General features: G+C 45.2%; 1 protein-coding gene across 4 annotated transcripts in view; it reads right to left on the bottom strand.

Moving 5' to 3' along the window:
* ISOC2 (isochorismatase domain containing 2) overlaps window positions 1-21,999 on the bottom strand; it is a 153,643-nt gene that overhangs the window by 12,425 nt on the left and 119,219 nt on the right. For all 4 annotated transcript variants that reach the window (XM_073657820.1, XM_073657819.1, XM_073657821.1 and 1 more), the window contains exons 4-5: window positions 16,200-16,270; window positions 11,469-11,586 (exon numbers count right to left, since the gene is read on the bottom strand). In XM_073657820.1, coding sequence (XP_073513921.1) covers window positions 11,469-11,586; window positions 16,200-16,270 — 189 coding nt within the window. The remainder of the gene's footprint in view (window positions 1-11,468; window positions 11,587-16,199; window positions 16,271-21,999) is intronic.

Genomic DNA, 21,999 nt, shown 5'->3' with positions numbered 1-21,999 from the left:
CCTATAGCTGGAGTTAATCAGACTTCTTGATTTTCACTATATCAGCCTATCGCAGATTTAAGTCCCCAAAGTAGATTATTAAACACAGTAAAAGGTTTAAAAAAAAGTTTAAAAAAAAACAACAAAAAAAAACCCACAAGTTTAAAATCACCCCCATTTGCCCCATTAAAAATAAAACAATTAAAAAATAAATAAAAAATACACATATTTGGTATCACAGTGTTCGCGAAAGTCCGATCTATCAAAATATTGAGTAAATTAACCCCTTTCTGACATAGGCAGTACTAGTACGTATCTGCGCCCAGGGCCTATTGAACTAGATAGGTATTAGTGCGGCCTAGCTTTAATGATGTGATAGCATTAAATTTTCGGCGCCATCTTACCTTAGGGTAGATGGCGTAGTCATCCCGGGGGATGTTGCCGCCGCCCCCCACCCCCCTCTCCCCGAAACCACGATCGCTCTGATTGGCTATTCTATTCTGAACAGCCAATCACAGCAATAGTGATGTGCAGCCTAGGATCGATGCTCCTAAGAGCACCGATCCTAGGCTATTGCCTAGCAACGCCAGCCCTCTCCCCAACCAGCTCTGATCAGTGCGATCGCCGATTACATCGATCGCACTGATCAGTGCGCGACCGCACAGTAACCGGGTGGTCAGGGGGGGCGGAGACCGGCTTGTGACCTGCCTGTCACCGCCCCATGACCCCCTGTGATGTATGCAGAGGCCACAGCCCGCTCTGATTGGAGCGATCGATGATGACATCGATGGCTCCAATCAGAGTGACTGACCGGGAGGTGACTGGCCTATGACCTTTCTGTCACCGCCCTATCACACCCCCCCCCCCCCCTGTGGCCACCCTGCAGCTCCTCACAGTAGGTGAGGATTTCAACAGAGCGGTCACCCACTGATCTGCATTGTGCTGGGCCTTGTGGTGCCACAGAACCACCTGTGACACCACAAGAACTTTCTCTTACCTGCGCCGGTCACTGCTTCTGCTGGGTCAGCTGCTCCGATCGCCTGGATCTCCTGCTCCGGTCTCCTGCTGCTGCTGGGCTCCTGCTGTAAGCTGCTCCAGACTGCTCCTGCTGGTGATCCTGCTCCAGAGCCTGTTCCTACTGCTGATCCTGCTGCTGAAAGAAGAACAGAGAAGACTTTGGTAAGTCCATCTCTGATCTCCCCTCATCCACCCCAATTCTTCTCTCCCACCTCCACCTCTCCCCTCCCCTCTTTTTAGTAATTACTAGTAATTTAGTAATTATGAGCTACTGATTCCTGATTTAGTAGCGGAATCAGGAATCAAGTTTGACACCACCAGCCTCACAGAAATAAACTTTTTCAAAGTCTTTTTCTCTGAGGATTTTGTAAACCTCATGGTGGGCCAAACTAATTTGTACGCTCATCAATTTTTGGAACAAAACCCCTCTTCATCATTTTCTAACCGGTTTCCTGTAGACGCAGTAGAAATTATGACGTTTTGGGGCCTGGTCCTTCATATGGGGGTCCTGAAGAAGCCATAAGTTCGGCAATACTGGAGTGTTGACATTTTGTATAACACTCCAGTGTTCCGCATGGCTATGATCTGGACACGTTTTGAGGCCATCCACAAGTTGTTGCATTACAACGATAATGCATGGTGTCCTGCACGTGATGACCCGAACTTTGATCGTCTTTTCAAAGTTCGGCCAGTCATCGAGCACTTCAACAACACGTTTGCTGAAGTATACGTGCCCCAAAGGGACATCTGCGTGGATGAGTCCCTAATTCATTTTAAGGGGAGGCTTGGATACCAGCAGTACCTGCCCAGTAAGAGGGACAGGTACGGAATTAAGTTGTATAAACTGTGTGAGAGTACCTCAGGGTACACTCACAAGTTTAGAGTTTACGAAGGGAAGGACTCCCGGATTGAACCCCCTGAATGCCCCCCTGTTCTGAGAGTGAGTGAGAAAATTGTGTGGGATTTGGTGCACCCACTGCTGGATAAAGATTATCACCTCTACGTGGATAACTTTTATATCAGTGTCCCTCTCTTCAAGTCCCTCTCTGCTCGAGGCACCGCAGCCTGCAGTACTGTCCGTAAAAATCAGAGAGGCCTCCCAAAGACGCTAATTTGGCAGCTGCTCAGAAGGGGTGAGAGCAGAGCCCAATGTAGTGACCACCTTGGTCAAGTACAAGAGGGATGTCCTTCTCTTGACCACCATACATGGTGATGGCAGCACCCTCAGCACTGTACGAGGTTCCACTACACAGGTCGTCAAACCAAACTGTGTAGTGGGGTACAGCAAGTACATGGGGGGAGTTGATCTCGCTGATCAAGTCCTCCAGCCGTAAAGAGCTTTGAGAAAGACCAAGGTGTGGTACAAGAAGTTGGCTGTGCACATCGTACAGATGGCAATGCACAACGCTTTCCGTCTATCACGATGTGCAGGCCAAACTTCTACGTCGTACCTTCACTTCCAGGAGGTAGTAATCAAGGTCCTGATATTTGGCAGTGGTGACGGAGTGGGCCCCAGTACTTCCGGAACTGAAGGACCTCGAATTGTACCAGGCCAGCATTTCCCAGTGGAGATCCCTCACAGCGGAAAAAAAGGTAAGTCACCAAAGAAGTGCCAAGTGTGTTACAAAAGGGGAATACACAAGAAAACCATTTATCAATGTGACACCTGCCCCGACAAACCTGGCCTGTGCATGAAAGAATGCTTCAGAAGGTACCATACTTCCATGCACTACTAAATTAATTACTAACGTATAACAACCTGACGAACACTACACAACTGACGTAGTGTTCGTCAGGTTGTCCTGCACAACTTACGTATGACACTACATTATATAATTCACAAATCAGGAATCAGTTCCAAAAAGGGGCACTTGTTGGGCATTTCCACTGTTTAGGCACATCAGGGGCTCTGAAAACGTGACATAACGCCCACAGACCATTCCATCAACGTCTGCATTCCAAAGCGTCACTCCTTCCCTTCCGAACCCTGACGTGAGCCCAAACAGTAGTTTTCTCCAACACATGGGGTATCAGCGTACTCAGGAGACATTGCACAACAGATTTTGAGGTCCAGTTTCTCCTGTTACCCTTGTGAATTTTTTTTTTTTTTCACAAGTCAACGTTATAGTTTTGTGTGAAGCACCTGGGGGTTCAAGGTGCTCACCACACGTGTAGATAAATTCATTGGGGGTCTAGTTTCCAAAAAGGGGGCACTTGTTGGGCATTTCCACTGTTTAGGCACATCAGAGACTCTGCAAACGCAACTGACACCCACAGACCTGGGTCTGCATTCCAAAACATCACTCCTTCCCTTTCGAGCCCTGCCATGCGCCCAAACAATGACTTTCCCTCACATATGGTGTATCAGCGTACTCAGGAGAAATTGCACAACAACTTTTGGAGTTCAATTTCTCCTGTTACCCTCGTGAAAATAAAAAAATTGCGGCTAAAAGATAGTTTTTGTGGGAAAAAAATGTTTGTTTTTTCACAGCTCTACGTCATGAACTTTTGCGAAACACTGGGAGGTTCAAAGTGCTCACCACACATCTAAATAAGTTTCTTAAGGGGTCTAGTTTCTAAAATGGGGGTCACATGTGGGGGGTTTCCACTATTTAGGCACATCAGGGACTCTCCAATTGCGACATGGGGTCCTCTGTCAATTCCAGCGAGTTTTGCATTGAAAATGTCAAAGGGTGCTCCTTCCCTTCCGAGCCCTGCTGTGCGCCCAAACAATGGCTTTCCCCCACATATGGGGTATTAGAATACTCAGGAGAAATTGCACAACAACTTTTGGGGTTCAATTTCTCCAGTTACCCTTGTGAAAATTTGGGTCACGTTCAATTAATTGATGTGAAGTACATGAAGGGTTAATAAACTTCTTGAATGTGGTTTTGAGCACCATGAGGGGTGCACTTTTTAGAATGATGTCACTTTTGGGTATTTTCTGTCATATACACCCCTCAAAGTGACTTCAAATGTGGTGTGGTCCCTAAAAAAATGGTTTTGTAAATTTTGTTGTAAAAATGAGAAATCGCTGGTTAACTTTTAACCTTATAACTCCCTAACAAAAAAAAATTTGGTTCCAAAATTGTGCTGATGTAAAGTAAACATGTGGGAAATGTTATTTATTAACTATTTTGTGTGACATATCTCTCTGATTTAAGGGCATGAAAAACGGTAATTAGTCTTACGGGTGATTGTATTTCCAGGAGTCCATCCTGACAGCACCATGGAGGACGTCCTTCTTATCCTTAGAGGGACAGGAAATACAGAGAGGTTAAAAGCCCTCCCCTCCCTCCACCCCTCAGTGTTATTTCTAAGTACCACACCAGGATGGTTGCAACAAACAAAAAAATGTAATTCTATATAACAATGTTACTTCACACTGTATATGACATGAAGGGGAGGGAACTAACTGTGCTGTCAGGATGGACTCCAGGAAATACAATTACGGTAAGACTAATTACAGTTTTCCAGGACGTCCCCCTGACCGCACCATGGAGAATACCAAAGTATTTATTTTAGGGTGGGACCACCGCATGGAGAACTTTCCTAGCAAAAGCCATTCTCTGACTGGCTACAACATCTAGCTTGTAATGTCTAGAAAATGTACTTAGGTTAGACCAAGTTGTGGCCGTACATATCTGCTCCACCGAGCCGAATAGGTTAGACTTATTGTAGACTTAATCCACCTGGCAATTGTCTTTTTTTTACGCTTTTTTACCTTTATTTCTACCCCCAAACTGGACAAACAGGTTGCTATCCTTTCTCCAACCCTGGGTGGCCTCTAAATAAGTGATGACTGCTTGCCTAACGTCCAGGGAATGGAAGAAGGCTTCCTTTTGATTTTTAGGATTTTGACAAAAGGACGGAAGTACCACTTCCTGATTTATATTATGGGTAGAAGAGACCTTGGGTAGAAAGGATGGATCGAATCTAAGAACTATCCTATCCTCATAAATCTGCAAGTATGGGTCCTTTGTGGATAAGGTGTGTATCTCCCCCACCCTTTTAGCAGTTGTAATTGCTACCAGGAAAGCTGTCTTAAAGGGGAGTCTGCCTATGGTCAAGTCTTTGGACGGCTAGTATGGATATTTACAAAGAGCATTAAGTACAAGATTGAGGTCCCAAGGACGAACAGATCTTTTAATCCATGGTCTAAATCTCTGAACAGCCTTGGAAAACCTAGCTATCCAAGGATTCGCTGCCAATTGCGTATCAAAGAATACGCTCAGGGCAGAGACCTGGACTCTTAGAGTACTTGGTTTTAAACCCTTGTTAAACTAGGCCTGTAAAAAAATCCAAAATCCTAGGGGTATTTGGGTTAGAAACATCGATAGCTGAGTCTCCACATTCTGAGCAGAATTTTTTCCAAATCTTGCTATATATGGCCGAGGTCATCGGTTTTCAACTCGCCTGTAGGGTTATTATCACCTGATCAGAAAGTCCTCTGGACATAAAGATCTGCCTCTCAGCATCCATGCAGTAAGATGCAATCTGGCTACTTCTTGGTAGAATACAGGACCCTGATGAAGAAGGTCCTTCCTCAAAGGAAGCTGGACAGGGTTTTCCAGTGCCATATTGGCCAATAGAGGAAACCAGCTCCTCCTTGGCCAAAAGGGCACTACCAGTATTATCCTCGCTTGATCTTCCTGCACTTTTCTTAGTACCCTCGGTATCAGAGCTAACGGAGGGAATGCATACAGCAGGCCCTTGTTCCATTGCTGGGATAGAGCATCTATTCCTTCCGGATTGTCTAGCTGATTTAGGGAGTAGAATCTCCTGACCATGGCATTTACTCTGCTTGCAAAGAGGTCTATTTCTGGAGTACCCCTACGACGGGTAAGATTGAGGAAGACCTGCATATTCCGTTCCCACTCTATGGGACATATCCTGCGTCTACTCAGGAAGTCTGCTTTCTGATCCTCAGCCTCTGCTAAGTGGACAGCTGTTATAGATAAGGCTGTTCTTTCTATCCAAAGAAACATCTTTGTAGAAAGGCTCTGCAGTAAAGAGTGTTTTGGGCCTCCCTGATGCCGCAGAAAGGCCACTGCCGTTGTGTTGTCCAACAGAACTTTTATATGCCTGTTCAGAAACAATGGTCGGTTGTAGAGGAGAACCTCCCACACAGCTCGTAATTTACGATAATTTGAGGACCTTACACGAATTCCTGGGGACCAGGTTCCCTGAAAGAGCTTTCCCTCTATGTGGGCGCCCCACCCTGACTGACTGGCGTCGGTGGTAATTACTATGGCTGGGGAGGGGATCCAAGCTACTCCTTCTTCTGGAAGCGTCCACCATACTAGGGACCTTTTTACCGCTCTGGAATGGGGCATTACTTTGTCCAAGGATATCTGACACCTGTCCCAGGCCGACAGAACAGCTTTTTGTAGATGTCAGGCATGAAACTGGCTCCACCTGACACATGGAATGCCGGCCGTCATCAGTCCCAGGATCCTCATTGCACTTCTGATGGAGCAATGATTCCTTGGAAACTGAACAATCTCCTTTCTCAGTGACCTCCGCTTTTCTACGGGTAGAAATTAGGTTCTTAGGCAAGAATCCAGAGTGACTCCCAGAAAGTTTTTCCTTTCCCCAGGATCTAGGTCTGATTTGTCCCAATTTAATCAACCAACCCAATTCTTGGAGGGTGGAAACGGATTACATAATCTAGAAGCTCCAGACGAAACCCCCCCACAAGAAGGAAATCATCGAGGTAAGGAACTATGATGATTCCCAAACATCTTAAATGGGCTACTACTTCTGTTATCAGCTTTGTAAACACCCGTGGAGCTGAAGTCAGACCAAAGGGGAGACACCTGAACTGAAAATGGTGGATCTGATTTCCCACTTTTATTGCAAATCTCAAATACAGTTATATGAAAAAGTTTGGGCACCCCTATTAATCTTAAGCTTAATGTTTTATAAAAATTGGTGTTTTTTCAACAGCTATTTCAGTTTGATATATGTAATAACTGTTGGACACAGTAATGTTTCTGCCTTGAAATGAGGTTTATTGTACTAACAGAAAATGTGCAATCTGCATTCAAACAAACTTTCACAGGTGCATAAGTATGGGCACCTCACCAGAAAAGTGACATTAATATTTAGTAAATCCTCCTTTTGCAAAAATAACAGCCTCTAGTCGCTTCCTGTAGCTTTTAATGATTTCCTGGATCCTGGATGAAGGTACTTTTGACCATTCCTCCTTACAAAACAATTCCAGTTCAGTTAAGTTTGATGGTCGCCGAGCATGGACAGCCCTCTTCAAATGATCCCACAGATGTTCAATGATATTCAGGTCTGGGGACTGGGATGGCCATTCCAGAACATTGTAATTGTTCCTCTGCATGAATGCCTGAGTAGATTTGGAGCGGTGTTTTGGATCATTGTCTTGCTGAAAGATCCATCCCCTGCGTAACTTCAACTTTATCACTGATTCTTGAACATTATTGTCAAGAATCTACTGAAACTGAGTGGAATCCATGCGTCCCTCAACTTTAACAAGATTCCCAGTGCCGGCATTGGCCACACAGCCCCAAAGCATGATGGAACCTCCACCAAATTTTACTGTGGGTAGCAAGTGTTTTTCTTGGAATGCTGTGTTTTTTTGCCGCCATGCATAACGCCTTTTGGTATGACCAAACAACTCAATTTTGGTTTCATCAGTCCACAGGACCTTCTTCCAAAAAGAAATTGGCTTCTCCAAATGTGCTTTTGCATACCTCAGCCGACTCTGTTTGTGGCGTGCTTGCAGAAACGGCTTCTTTCGCATCACTCTCCCATACAGCTTCTCCTTGTGCAAAGTGCGTTGTATAGTTGACCGATGCACAGTGACACCATCTGCAGCAAGTTGATGCTGCAGCTCTCTGGAGGTGGTCTGAGGATTGTCCTTGACTGATCTCACCATTCTTCTTCTCTGCCTTTCTGATGTTTTTCTTGGCCTGCCACTTCTGGCCTTAACAAGAACTGTCCCTGTGTTCTTCCATTTCCTTACTATGTTCCTCACAGTGGAAACTGACAGGTTAAATCTCTGAGACAGCTTTTTGTATCCTTCACCTGAACAACTATGTTGAATAATCTTTGTTTTCAGATCATTTGGCAGTTGTTTTTAGGAGCCCATGATGCCACTCTTCAGAGGAGATTCAAACAGGAGAACAACTTGCAAGTGGCCACTTTAAGTAGCTTTTCTCATGATTGCATACACCTGGCTATGAAGTTCAAAGCTCAATGAGGTTACAAAACCAAAAAAAGTGCTTTAGTAAGTCAGTAAAAAGTAGGTAGGAGTATTTAAAACAAGAAAATGATAAGGGTGCCCATACTTATGCACCTGTCAAATTTTGTTTGAATGCAGATTGCACATTTTCTGTTAGTACAATAAACCTCATTTCAAGGCAGAAACATTACTGTGTCCAACAGTTATTACATATATTAAACTGAAATAGCTGTTGCAAAAACACCAATTTTTATAAAACATTAAGCTTAAGATTAATAGGGGTGCCCAAACTTTTTCATATGACTGTATTTCTGATCGATGAGATGGATGGGGACATGGTAGTATGCTTTTTGGAGGGCCAAGGTACACATCACGGCCCCTCTGTCTATCAGGGGAATGGTAGACAGAACTGACTCCATCTTGAACCGCTTGTATTTTACCCAGTGGTTTAACGGTTTTAGGTTTATTATTGTTCGCGTTTCCCCTGAGGATTTCCTGATGGAAAAGAGTCTTGAATAGTGTCCCTGGAACCTCTCTACCTGGGGGACCGGACTTATGGCCCCTATTTTTAAGAGTTTCTGTACTTCCAACCACATGGGTGAAGTACCAGCCACTGGCTGGGGATTGGTGAGAATAAATCTCTCCAGTGGTAACTGGGCAAATTTGATTCTGTATCCTGAAGATACGGTTTTTAGAATCCAAGGATTCTGTGATATTTCTTGCCAGCCTCTGAAGAACGACATTAGACGCCCCCCTATGCGCATGGCGTCATTGCTTTCTCGAGCCGGATGCCGAACTAAAGGGGGGCCCTCTGCTCTTGTTCCCCTTGGGGTAACTCCATCTGCCAGACTTTCCTTTACCCTTATACTCTGGCTTACGTGAGGGGCGGGCTCTCCGAAAGGGCTGATACCTATGAGGTTTATCCTCGGGAAAAACGCTTTGTTTTTATCAGACGCTTTTTCCAAGATGTTGTCCAATACTGGCCCAAACACCCTATCCCTCGAAAAAAGGAATGGAGTATAATTTCTTTTTTGATTGGTTATCCCCAGACCAGGTTTTCAACCAGATAGCCCGTCTAGATGCATTAGATAAAGCGCTGTTTCTGGCCGCAAACCTAACGGACGCCGCCGAAGTGTCGGCCATGAAACCTGTAGACATTTTAAGGAGGGGAAGGGACCTGAGAATAGATTCCCTAGGAGCTTTTGATGTTAACTGCTCCTCCAGATCTTCTACCCACAAATACATTGATCTAGCTGCAGAGGTGGCAGCAATATTAGTCTTTATGATAGCTGTTGACATCTCCCAGGTCCTTTTCAGAAGGCCATGACCCTTCCTGTCCATAGGATCCTTCAGGCTGGACGAGTCCTCAAAAGGGATTGAGGTTTTCTTGACCACCTTTGCAATGGGAACGTCGATCCTGGGAATCTCTTCCCAGGGCTTAATGTCCTCTGGCTCAAAGGGTAGGCGTAGCCTAAAGTCTTGTGGAATTACCAGTCTTTTTTCTGCATCCTCCCATTCTTCCAGGATCATGATACGGATGTGGTTATTTACAGGGAAGACCCTTTGTCTCTGGGATCTTAAACCCTGGAACATTTCATCCTGCACTGTATGCGATGTCTGGGTGTCTTCCACCTGCATAGTGTCTCTGACCGCTTTTAGCAGCTTGTCTGTGTCCGCCGCTGAGAAGAGATATCACTTTCCCTCCTCCGGTGGATCTGAAGCTACATCTTCATTCTCCTCCTCCTCAAAAGCAAAGGGCTGTAATTCTTCCTCTGAGGATAGCTCCATCTCCCACCTCGGTCTTTTTGCCCGGGGTCCCGAATGAGGCATCTGGGGGGAAACTTGACCTGAGATGGAGGCCCGAACCTCTTCTCTGATGATGGACCTCATATCCGAAAGGATGGTCAGTTGTTCATCCTTCACAATTTTAGCAGTGCAGCCCTCAAATAACTGTTTAAACCATGCTTCATGCAACCAGCAATTACATATGGGGCATCTCTTCATCTTTCCCCCCGACTTTTTATCCTTCTTTACTGTCGTTGGTGGGTTAACGAGCTTTTATCCTAAGATAGGGGGACAGTACTGTGGTATTTAGGAGGCAAACCTTTCTGACTAATTCTGGTTGATTACCCTCTCTCCCCCTGATTGTCTTAACCCCACTCACATGTACCATTGGTGGTTCAGATGGGGTCTCTGGCTTTCCCAAATCCTCCATACTGCAGTCTCCGGCATAGCAGGGAAGCCAGACACAGGCAAGCGTTTTTATACTTACTTGTCTGATGTCTTCCCTGCCTTTTTCGTTCCATTGTGCAATGCACGGCGACTGCCGCTTTAACATTTCAAATTTCGTGCCCTGCCTCGCGCACACACATGTGACGTCACCGGAAGTGCGTGCACACGTGGCCGGAACCAGATGTGGAGGCAGGCGCCGGAGTCGAGAGCCGTCGCCGGAGGGAAGAGGCTCCTGGGTCAGGAGCAGCGCTGCACTGACCGGGCTGAGGAACCCCCGTTCGGGGGGTGTCAGCCGCAGGCTGCTTCACAGGAGGAGGGAGAGGTTTGGGCCGCCCGATCCCCTCAGCCTACACACAGGTACACTCTTCTGCGCACAACACCTCTCTGTACCTATCCTCACTGGGACAGGAAAAACACTGAGGGGTGGAGGGAGGGGAGGGCTTTTAGCCTCTCTGTTTCCTGTCCCTGTAAGGATAGGAAGGACGTCCTCCATGGTGCTGTCAGGGGGACGTCCTGGAAATTCAAATTTTAAAGATTGCGAATTTTTCAAAATCTTCGCCAAATTTCCATTTTTTTCACAAATAAACGCAAGTCATATCGAAGAAATTTTACCACAATCATGAAGTACAATATGTCACGAAAAAACAATCTCAGAATCAGGGGGATCCGTTGATGCGTTCCAGAGTAATTACCTCATAAAGTGACAGTGGTCAGAATTGTAAAAACTGGCCTGGTCATTAACGTGCAAACAACCCTCTGGGGTAAAGGGGTTAATCTGATCCGTAAAAGGCGCAGAGAGAAAAAAAATTAAAATACAAAAATTTAGTTTTTTGGGTTGCAGCAACATTGCAATGCACTGCATTAAGATACGATCAAAACATTGTATCTACCTACTGTAGAGGGTGGGTGTGTTATTTGTCTTTATACTCCAAACTGAACAGGTGAGTCTGTGTCTTAAGTAAATGAATGCTGTAATAAGTGTTGCGTTTGTAAATTTTTCCATGTTAAAACAAAAGAAATTTACCTCTTTAAATTTTGGATGCGCAGCATCTTGTAGTAATTGCAATATCACTCCTTCACTAGTGGTTAGAAATGCTCCACTCTGCTTCATTCTGGAAAGCGCCACAAAGCGATCAACCTGACTAATGAAACAATAATCCTAGTAAATTACCACCCACAATATAAACGGACATGGCATTTTATTTTATACAAAGTCAATAGAAACAATATACAAATTGCCTCTTCAGAGAGTAAGAGGACTTGAACTCTAGTGCTACCCATTAGAAGTAAAAGTGATGAAACAGTAAAAATTAAGTCTCCAATTCATTTAGGTGTTTTAGACATTTCTCTTGAGTAGAACACCTTAACAAGTCGCAACATTTCTGTGCAACTCAGGAGTGAAGTTTTCATGCCAGTCCATCGCTGGCTTAGCCAAAATGGGCGGAACATGGGCAGGATAGGGCAAATTATCATATATCAAAATATCGCTCACTATACATTCTATATCATTAGATTATGAACATCCCATAATGCCATTGGGAGAAAAGCATACAGCCCTTTTCTAAATGCTGTTGGAGCAGTAAGGCTATGTGCCCACGATGCAGAAATGCTGCAGATTTTTTCCGCATCTCCCTGGCAGGAAAAACACATGCGGATTTTACATGCTTTTTTCCTGCCAGGTAGAAGAGTTTGTCAAGCGTTTTTGCATACATTTCTGCATGATTTTAGCATCACTTGGAAAGTACTTGACAACTTGGTCACACTATATAAATAAAAGAAAAAAAATGGTAAAAAAAAAAACAAAAAAACATTATACTCACCTTCTGATGGCCCCCAGTCTTTTCTCCGCGACGTCCGGTCTCTTGTACAACGTCTCAACGTCAGCGGCCGCGTGACCGATCACATGACTAAATGACGTCATGGAAGGTCCTTTCACACCACCGCGAGCCGTACAACAGACTGGACACAGTGGAGAAAAGACTGGGGGACATCGGTAGGTGAGTATATGTTTACTTTTTATTTAAGATTCTTTTGTTAACAGGTGCCATGATACCCGGGTCTGGAGGAGAGTCTCCTCTTCTCCAGACCCGGGTACCATCAGCACATTGAATCACTTAATATCCGCATGTGCACATGTAGTGATGCGGATATTAAGCGATTCAATGTAAGTCAATGGCGGCAATAACGCTGCGTGTCCGCAAAATGAATGGACAAGCTGCGTATTTTTCCGCAATGATGATCCACAGCAGAAATTTCCGCAGCATGTGCACAGCACATGTGGATTATCATTGGGGACCATGGGGCACGTATTACCAAGCGGTTTTTAAGTGTTTTCGCTGCGGAAATTCCGCTGCAAAAACGCTTGAAAAACGCATAGTGGGCACGCAGCCTTAGACTGTAGAATACCCGACTGCAAGCGGCAGTAATGGCAGATACTATAACTGTAAAGAACCCTTTCCTGTTTAGGTGATGGTATCGCCTTTCTTCCACCCGTAATGAGTGCCCCCTGGTCCTTAGTATAGTCTTTGGAAGGAATAAGTCATGTGCCAGTCCTTTGTACTGACCACACATATATTTATACATAGAAATGAGATCTCGTCTGAGGCATCTTTTTTCTAAGCTAAACAAGCCCAACTATACCAACCTCCCATAATATGAGAGGCCTTCCATCTCTTGTAATAATCTAGTTGCCCGTCTTTGAACTGACTCCAACTTTCTTTTAAAAATGTGGATCCCAAAACTGGATCCCACATTCTAGATGTGGCCTCATCAGTGATTTTTAAAGGGGTAATAATACATTGGGATCACAGGATTTTATCTCTTTTTATAAATCCTAAAATCTTGTTTGATTTTGCAGCTGCTGCCTGACACTGAGTACTGCTGCTCAGCTTAGGCTATGCTTACATGTCCATTGATTATGCATTAGAACGGATCCTGCAGAAATACGTTAGGAAAAAAGTTGTGCTGACACAACTTTTTAGTCTGTCATTCACTAACTGATATCTGCCGAATCCATTTTCTGAAAGTTGGAGTCAAAGGGCAACAAATACATTAAAGGGGTATTCCCATCTCTAAGATCCTATCCTAGTAAGCAGTAGGTATAATAATAATAATATTAATAAATGCTTCCAATTAGAAATGTAGTATAGGTTTTCTGATTTTCTATGTCTCTTTCCTCATGTGCAGGCAATGCAGGATCTTCGGTATCCATGGTTACGACCACTGATATAGTGACAGTTAGCTAGTTACTAGTGTTCGTAACCATGGATTCCTAAGGTCCTGCAATGCCTGCACATGAGGAAAGAGGCATAGCTTATCAGAAAAACTATACTACATATCTAATTACAAGCATTTGTTAATATTATTATTATTCCTACTACATATTGGGATATGATCTTGTAGATGGGAATACTCCTTTAATGCGGCATCCATTGTAGTCTATTTCTAAAGGATCTGGCAAGAAAAAGCCTTTTCTTGCTGGATCAGTTAGAAATAGGTGACAATACTGTAGATGCTGAATTAACGGATCCGTTGCCCTTTGACTCCAATGTTAAAAAAACACAGATCCGGTAGACATCAGTTAGTGAATAACGGACTAAAAAGGTGTGTCAGCACAAATTTTTTCTTAATGGATTTCTGCTGGATTCTAACAGATCATTACTGGACATGTGAGCATAGCCTTACTTGTAACCAGAATACCCAAATCCTTCACTTGTTCTGTAATCTCTAGTTGCCCCAGCAAAACACTGAATGGTGCTTTTACAATGAAGGTGATATCTACCAGCAAAAGTGCATTGGTTTAAGTAAGAGCGTAGACCTTTACATCTAAGAGCCCCGTCACACTAAGCGACGCTACAGCGATCCCGACAACGACACGACCTGTCAGGGATCGTTGCTGCGTCGCTATGTGGTCGCTGGTGAGATGTCAAACAGTCAGATCTTCCCAACGACGCAGCAACGATGTGGCGACCCGTAACGATCTGTGTAACGATGCAAGCCTATGTGTTTCTGTGTCTGAGACGTCAACAAAGTCGTTGGTAAGGTGTCAAACACACCAATGCATGCTACTCAGCGGGGCCTCAACGATCAAAGAAATGTCCCGACCATTCCGACACAACCAGCGATCTCACAGCAGGGGCCTGGTCGCTGCTAAGTGTCAAACGTAGCAAGATCGCTACTGAGGTCGCTGTTTCGTCACAAAACTTGTGACTCAGCAGCGATCTCGCTAGCGATCTCGCTTAGTGAGACGGGGGCTTAAGGCTTGTATGAACAGCAATTACTTACAAAAATAGGGGAAAAAAGCTGCAGGTAGAAAGAGGGCTCTGAGTGTGTACTAGCCCATAAACATGATAAATCCAAACTACAAAACAAACTACTACGCTATGCAATGGGTTGATTTGTGCAATTAAGCTTGCACTATAAATTCAAAGAAGGGTTAAAAAACCGCAAATAGGATAGAAATATTATACTCCTACTTGTGGAATAAATACCCCAATAGCCAATGCATATAAAGAGCTTGATAATAAATACACACTGGGGATGTGGTGTAAATCTATGAACCCCCTTAAGGAACTCGCAATAATTCCGTTCTTTCGGAAGTGATGTCACGCTGCCCTGCCCGCACCAGCCTTGCGGTCACGTTACAGCACTTCCGGCCGGAGCGTGTCACGCTTGTACCATCTCCGCAGAGCTGTCAGGAGGCTCATCGACGGGAGGACGCCACTCCTAGTTGCCGACTTGCATGAGCACACTCTGCATTGCTTGTCAGCGTGGGACCTATTGCTCCATCAGGCAGGTATGTGTTGCCTCATCGTGACATTTGCTGCCCGTTTCTTCTAGCCTGAGTGGAGCGACGTATCGCCGTCTAAGTAAGTGCTTCTTGTTACAAGTGCACTTTCAGTTATTGCGGGCTCCTTAAAGGGGGTTCATAGATTTACACCACATCCCCAGTGTGTATTTATGATTATCAAGCTCTTTATATACATTGGCTATTGGGGTATTTATTCCACAAGTAGGAGTATAATATTTCTATCCTATTTGCGTTTTTTTAACCCTTGTTTGAATTTATAGTGCAAGCTTAATTGCACAAATCAACCCATATCGCGGTAGTATGTTTTGTAGTTTGGATTGTGAAAGCTTAATTTACTTATTTTGCTTCTAAACACACCATGTCTCCTAGGTAATTACATGTTAGTTAAATGGGTTGCCTGGCACTTTTATATTGATGACCTTGCATAGGTCAACCATGTAAGACTGTTGTGGGATCCGACACTCCCACCAATCAGCATTTATCACTTCTTCATCAGCTGTATGTAAACAGTGAGCAAAGCTAAACCCCACCGCTCCATCACACTGTTTAGTAGCTGCTTCCGGGTACTGCGGATCAGCTCCTATTCTTTCAAAAGTGGACGATCTGCAGTAACTATCAGCAGACAGAAAATGGTGTTATGGAGCTGTGCTGTTCAAAGCTGTAATCTGTTGATATCCGGCCGTCGTTGGAGGTGATAACAGTTGATTGGTGGGAGTGCCAGCTGTTGGATAGCTACCTTTCTTATACTGGTGACTAAGCTATGAGAGGGGTCATCAATATCAAAGTACTGGAAAAAAAAAAAAAAAGAGTATAATATATGTTACCAGAGATCCATAACGACCAGAAACCTTTCGCAATGAAAAAGGGTTAACAGTAATCAGGTTTATGATTTTAATCTACATAATTGCACAATTATAGGAAAAGTATAGGATACACAAACATTACCTACGAGATGAGCATGCATCAGCTACAACATGGACATCAAACCCTTTTTCTAGCAGGTCCAGTGTGGTGCTCTGTAAAGAAAACCAACATGTACATTTCAAAATCAATACAGTGGTGCAACTGGGGTTTGGAGGTCTTGGGGGTGGCAGGTGGGGCATGTGCCCTTGGTTTCATTATGATAGAGAGAGGAGGCTGGCTCAATAAACAGAGGTTTTCAGCAGCCCAATGTGTCAAACATAACAAGACACCCACCCAAAATGCAGAGCACCTCCATCAGCGGCAGCAGTCTTTCTCAGCTGTCTGTCGTGCCCTGTGTGCCATGTGGCTGTTGCAACAATGAAGAACACCACTGATGTATTAGAGGAGTGGAGCATGAATAGAGAAACAGAGGTCCTCGTGCTCAATTTTTTTGCACTTGTCCTCCCTCCATGTGGACTGTCCCTTGTTTTGTGTTTCTTGTCTTTTCCAAATTGTTTTGTTCTTTTATAGTCCCAGTGTGTGTCCTGGAGGTTTGTTTTACCCTGCATCCTTCCTCCATTTCAGTGTTTTCCCACTATTCTGTTTCTGCTTGGCAGGCAGTAGCACCACAGAGCATCCGAAGTGCTAGAAAAAGTTCCCTGGTATACTGAAGAAGGTATAGTGTCAAGTGGGTGGTAACAGGGAGGATATAAGGAAGAAGCGGATAGGCAGAAATTAGTGTGCGATGACCCACAGCTGAACAGCAGTGGTCCTCAACATTTCTGACCTTCACAGCCACATTAATTTCAGAAAAAGAGTCACGAGTCACATTCAGCTCTGAGAGAGGGTCGCGCGCCACCTCCAGCTCTCGCCCCCTTCACAGTAGTAGCAACCAAAGCCCCCATTATGGGTATAATGATAACCAAATAATTTCCACAGAAATCACCCCAAAACAGTATAACAAGATCAATATCCCCATTCAATATTCTCCCATCAAGCACTCCCACCACAGTGTTGTACCCTGTTTCACGCAACACCTCTGACAAGTAGTATCATCCTGTCTCCAGCGTACCATACTTAATTTATCTCTAAAACCTTAAGACCAGTATGTGTTTATCTAGATCTGCTTTTCTGTGCAGGGCTACTCACAAAATTCACTATTTTGAGATGTGCTTTTCTTACCTGTTTGCTAGACCTGGAGCTAATGCACTAATCTGGCAGACAGCTGTGAGTCAAAATTTATGGGATTGCAAGACACATGTGGCTCCCAAGTTACAGGTTGGGGACCCCTGCTGTAAAGAAAGACATGGCAAAAATGTACAAAACTTAGCATGAGGTTCTACTGTATGAAGCCCAATACCACTCCTCCAATTTGGCCCAGGCGTTTTTGGATTAGCAGGAGTCTGCAAGAGATTTCGCCTTGCATCATGGATGATGTAAGGCAACAGGTTGCTCCCCCTGCTAGTGTAATAAGAAGCAGTGAATTCCCTGAAGAACCCTGCAGGATGTGCCATCAATGAGAAAAGACTGCCATCTGCTGGCCAGGCTAAATCAAGCGGAACCAAATTGTGCTGGAAGAAATGCAGAGGGAGTGACTTCAAGTGCGGGATCTGATCAGGTGACCCACAGGAAGGAATTGCTTTATATAAAAGCCCTGCGCGCCAAACCGCAGGCGGATTTGGTGCCAAGCAAGAGAGCGGAACAGATGTGCTCCAGAGACGTCGCTGGATCCAGTGTGACAGGCCTCAGCGGGAAATCTGTGCCATCCAGCTGACGGTCATGGCCTGACAAGGCCCGGATTCCTCGCAGGAGAACTCAAAGTTCCGTCTATGCTGGTTAGGACCAGAACCGCACCCTGCGCTGGTTAGGCCTCCGAGACCCGGCGTCGCCTGTCAAGAGCAGAGGCCTAGTCCTCTCCACCCCTAGCTTAAGAGACTACTGCCAATGGTCAAGCCGAGAAGAGCCGTGAGAAGACAGACAGGAGAGGCACGCCTGCTGTTGTGGAGGAACAGCGCAAGTGAGAAGGGCCGTCACTTCCAGTTTTCACCTATGGTACCTGGATGCTGGGACTAGGATTTCAGGTTGGGAAGAGGCAGGCTGGTGCGTGGGAGGCTCAACGGGCTTTGATAGACTACGTCAGAGAGAGACTTGCAGTCTAGCGGGAAAACCCAGTGACCCCCGCTACAGCCAGATCAGGATAGAGGACTTACGCGGTGACTCCAACAACTGAACGCACCACCTTTGTGAAAAGAACATTACCATTACTTAGTGAAAGACTTTCTTTGGTATTCCAAGATTATTATTAGTTCTAGTGTTGATTTGCCTTGTTACTAACACTAATTGTTTAAAGTCAGTGCTATATATAAATTGAGCTGTGTCAATCTCTGACTGTTTCCGCCTCGTGATCTCTGTGTGTTGTATCCCGACACCTGTACATTAGTGAACTGTCACTTCGGTGGTGGTCAGCACCCACTGACAGGTTCGCCGTGACGTGGCAGTGGGCTTCATGCAATCTAATCAGAATGTTAAACTAAGAACCTCACATTCAGTTTTGTAAATTTTTGCTTAGACGCAATAGATCAATGTGTGATTTTTTGATGGAAGTCCATGTCTTTCTCTAGTTATAATTTAGTCTGCAGATGAGATCGCATAAGAGTAAAGGAGGACCTGCATTGAGGTTGTCAGAGTGAGGGCAGAAAATCAATTAAAATACTCTCCTCCATAGGCACAAATGTAGTGACGGCTACCATTTAAGTGACTGTGAAGTGCAGTTAACAGACAGTACAGGACCTTTTTCTCAATATTTCACCACAAAGAGCAGTTGTACCTCAAATGGATGGCAGTGAGTTTACCGATGCACTCAGCACAGGAAAATAATTTTTACTGTTTTACTCTCCCCTTCTCAGGAAAAAGTTACCAAGTATCTTTTTGTGTAGCTTGGTTTTCTGCTGATTGGTGATGCCCTGTTAAACAGCCCTAAAAAGTTATAGGACAATAGACTGCAACAAACTTCACCTGCGACATTGCATATTTCCCTGCGTTTTTTTACGCTGCGTATTTTCCTGCTTTTTTTACCTACGTTTTTTTACGCAGGTAAAAAAAGCACCTCCATTGACACACTGCGTAAAAAAGCGCAGCAAAAAATGAAATGTGACATGTGTAATGTATGTGTCTGTGTGTCCTGTGCGTCTATGTGTCATGTGTGTGAGTGTCCCCCTAGCAGTGTATGTACAGTCAGCTTCTGGCTGCAGTACATACACTGCTTTAAAACAAATAAACTATGGATACTCACCTATCCGATGGATGGGAGAGGCGTCCGCTCCGGTCCCGCGGCTTCCAGCATCTGCCGTGAAACGATCAGCTGACTGTCACGTGACCGGCTTGTAAATCAGCTGACCGGAAGCCGGTTAGCTTACAGCTGATCGCTTCACCAGCAGATGCTGAAAGCGGCAGGACCGGACTCCCATCCATCGGATAGGTGAGTATCCATAGTTTCTCCTGCGCCTCCATAAAAAAGTTCTGGAATTACACAGTGTGTGAACACCGCTGCGTAATTCCATCGCTTCTAATGGGCACAACAGGAGAAAGTGCGGGACGCAGCTGCGTAAAGAATTGACATGTAAATTATTTGCGCAGCTGTGCTTTCGCGCTGCGTAAAATCACACAGTGTCTGAACGGCAAAGTGAATTTCCCATTCACTTTGCTGGCAGACACAAGGCACATTGCGTATTTTGAAAAAGCGCGCGCAAAAAAGTGCGCAAAAATACGCAATGTGTGAAGGCAGCCTTACTCCTGGTTTTGCAAATTGGCTAGCATAGTAACAATGTCACCGTCATGGCAGTCAAGCCATGAAGGCTAAAAAAACTGGTTAAAGGGAATCTGTCAGCAGGTTTTTACTACCCCATGTGGGGGCAGAAACCCTGATTCCAGCAATGTGGTTATTTTCTGAGCTGCTTTATGTCATTTTGCTGTTTTATCAGCAGGAGATCTGCAATTATCTGGATGCTGAACCCTGTATAACCCCATCCACACCACTGATTGGCAGCTTTCTGCCTATGTACAGTGTTGAGGTAAGGGGTTTTACTTAGTTCATAAATATGGAGGACTACCTGGCAGCAAGTTTACTAGTGATAAAGAATGTACAACTGGAGGAGAAATGTTGAATTTGATGGACCTATGGCTTTTTTTTTTTTTAAATCTATGTAACGATGTAAAAGGTAATAGTGTAATGCCACAAGGATCCACATATTTACTGATCAGTCGCCCCTACAAAGTGCCTTATGCGCCCTGCAGCAACGCTGGTTAAGTGGGGTTAGCTGTGTGTTGGAGGGAAGCCTTTAGTGGCATGGTTGGTGCTGTCTGCGAAGCCTGCCGTCACTTTGGTAAAACCTGACATAATGCTATTTAGGTCCAAAGTTACTTATGGCTTTCTAATCGACTTGTCTGGGCTTTAAAGCAGAGCTTAACAAAATAGTTTAATGCCTGCCTGCTCCACCCTCTTCCAAGGGCCATAACTTTTTTTAATTTCTTTTTTAAAATAACCATGCAAGTGCTAACTAAAAATAAATAAATATATGGTTTGTGTTGCCATTTTTTTTTAGACATAAAACTTTATTTTTCTGTCAACTGAACTGTGTGAGGACTTAATTTTAGGAGTTGTAGTTTATTTTATCATTTTGTGGTTGAAACATAAAAACTGACTGTAATTCTGGCATTTTTTAAGTTGTTAACTGGGTGGGATAAATAATCTATAATATAACGCTACAAGTGTCCCTCTGTCTGAAGCCTTAATAGACTGCGCATGCTCGACGCGCAGTCTGGCTCCAGACAGAAGAACGCATGGAGCCGTTACAGATAAGAGGAGTGTGTATGGCGTCGGAGATTGCGGTATGCGTAGTCACTGAACGCATACCGCGATCTCTGGCGCCATACTTACATGCTTACCTGACCAGGAGGAGCGTTGCAGCGGCGCCTCTCTTCTCGCCGGAGACCAGGGCAGGACTGAGGTCGTCGGAATCGGCGCATGCGCATAGCGCTATCAGGCGCCATTTTTCTGAAGACACATTTGCAGTGTGTCTTCAGCAAAATGGCGCCGGACAGTGTGGTATGGGCACGCGCATACTCCGGCGCCACATTCCGCCTCCAGCAGAACAGGACACCGCAGCACTGGAGCACAGGGAAGAAAGGGGAGTATAAGTGTTTTTTTTGTATGTGTGCAGCGTGAAAGGGATGAGGGGGCCACACATACCAGGATTGGGGGATGAGGGCTACCACACATACCAGGATTGGGGGATGAGGGGTACCACACATACCAGGATTGGGGGATGAGGGGTACCACGCATACCAGGATTGGGGGGTGAGGGGTACCACGCATACCAGGATTGGGGGGTGAGGGGTACCACGCATACCAGGATTGGGGGATGAGGGATACCACACATACCAGGATTGGGGGATGAGGGGTACCACGCATACCAGGATTGGGGGGGTGAGGGGTACCACGCATACCAGGATTGGGGGGTGAGGGGTACCACGCATACCAGGATTGGGGGGGGGTGAGGGGTACCATACATACCAGGATTGGGGGGGGTGAGGGGTACCACGCATACCAGGATTGGGGGGGGTGAGGGGTACCACGCATACCAGGATTGGGAAGTGAGGGGTACCTCGCATACCAGGATTGGGGGGTGAGGGGTACCATGCATACCAGGATTGGGGGGTGAGGGGTACCATGCATACCAGGATTGGGGGTGAGGGGACCATGCATACCAGGATTGGGAGGTGAGGGGGGCCATGCATACCAGGATTGGGAGGTGAGGGGGGCCATGCATACCAGGATTGGGGG

Source organism: Phyllobates terribilis, unplaced genomic scaffold, assembly GCF_046119375.1.
Source record: "Phyllobates terribilis strain yellow unplaced genomic scaffold, ASM4611937v1 Scaffold_12__6_contigs__length_324123572, whole genome shotgun sequence".
Classification (NCBI taxonomy): domain Eukaryota; kingdom Metazoa; phylum Chordata; class Amphibia; order Anura; family Dendrobatidae; genus Phyllobates; species Phyllobates terribilis.
The sequence above is the reverse complement of the archived record's forward strand: the minus strand, read 5'-3'. Positions and strand labels throughout refer to the sequence as shown.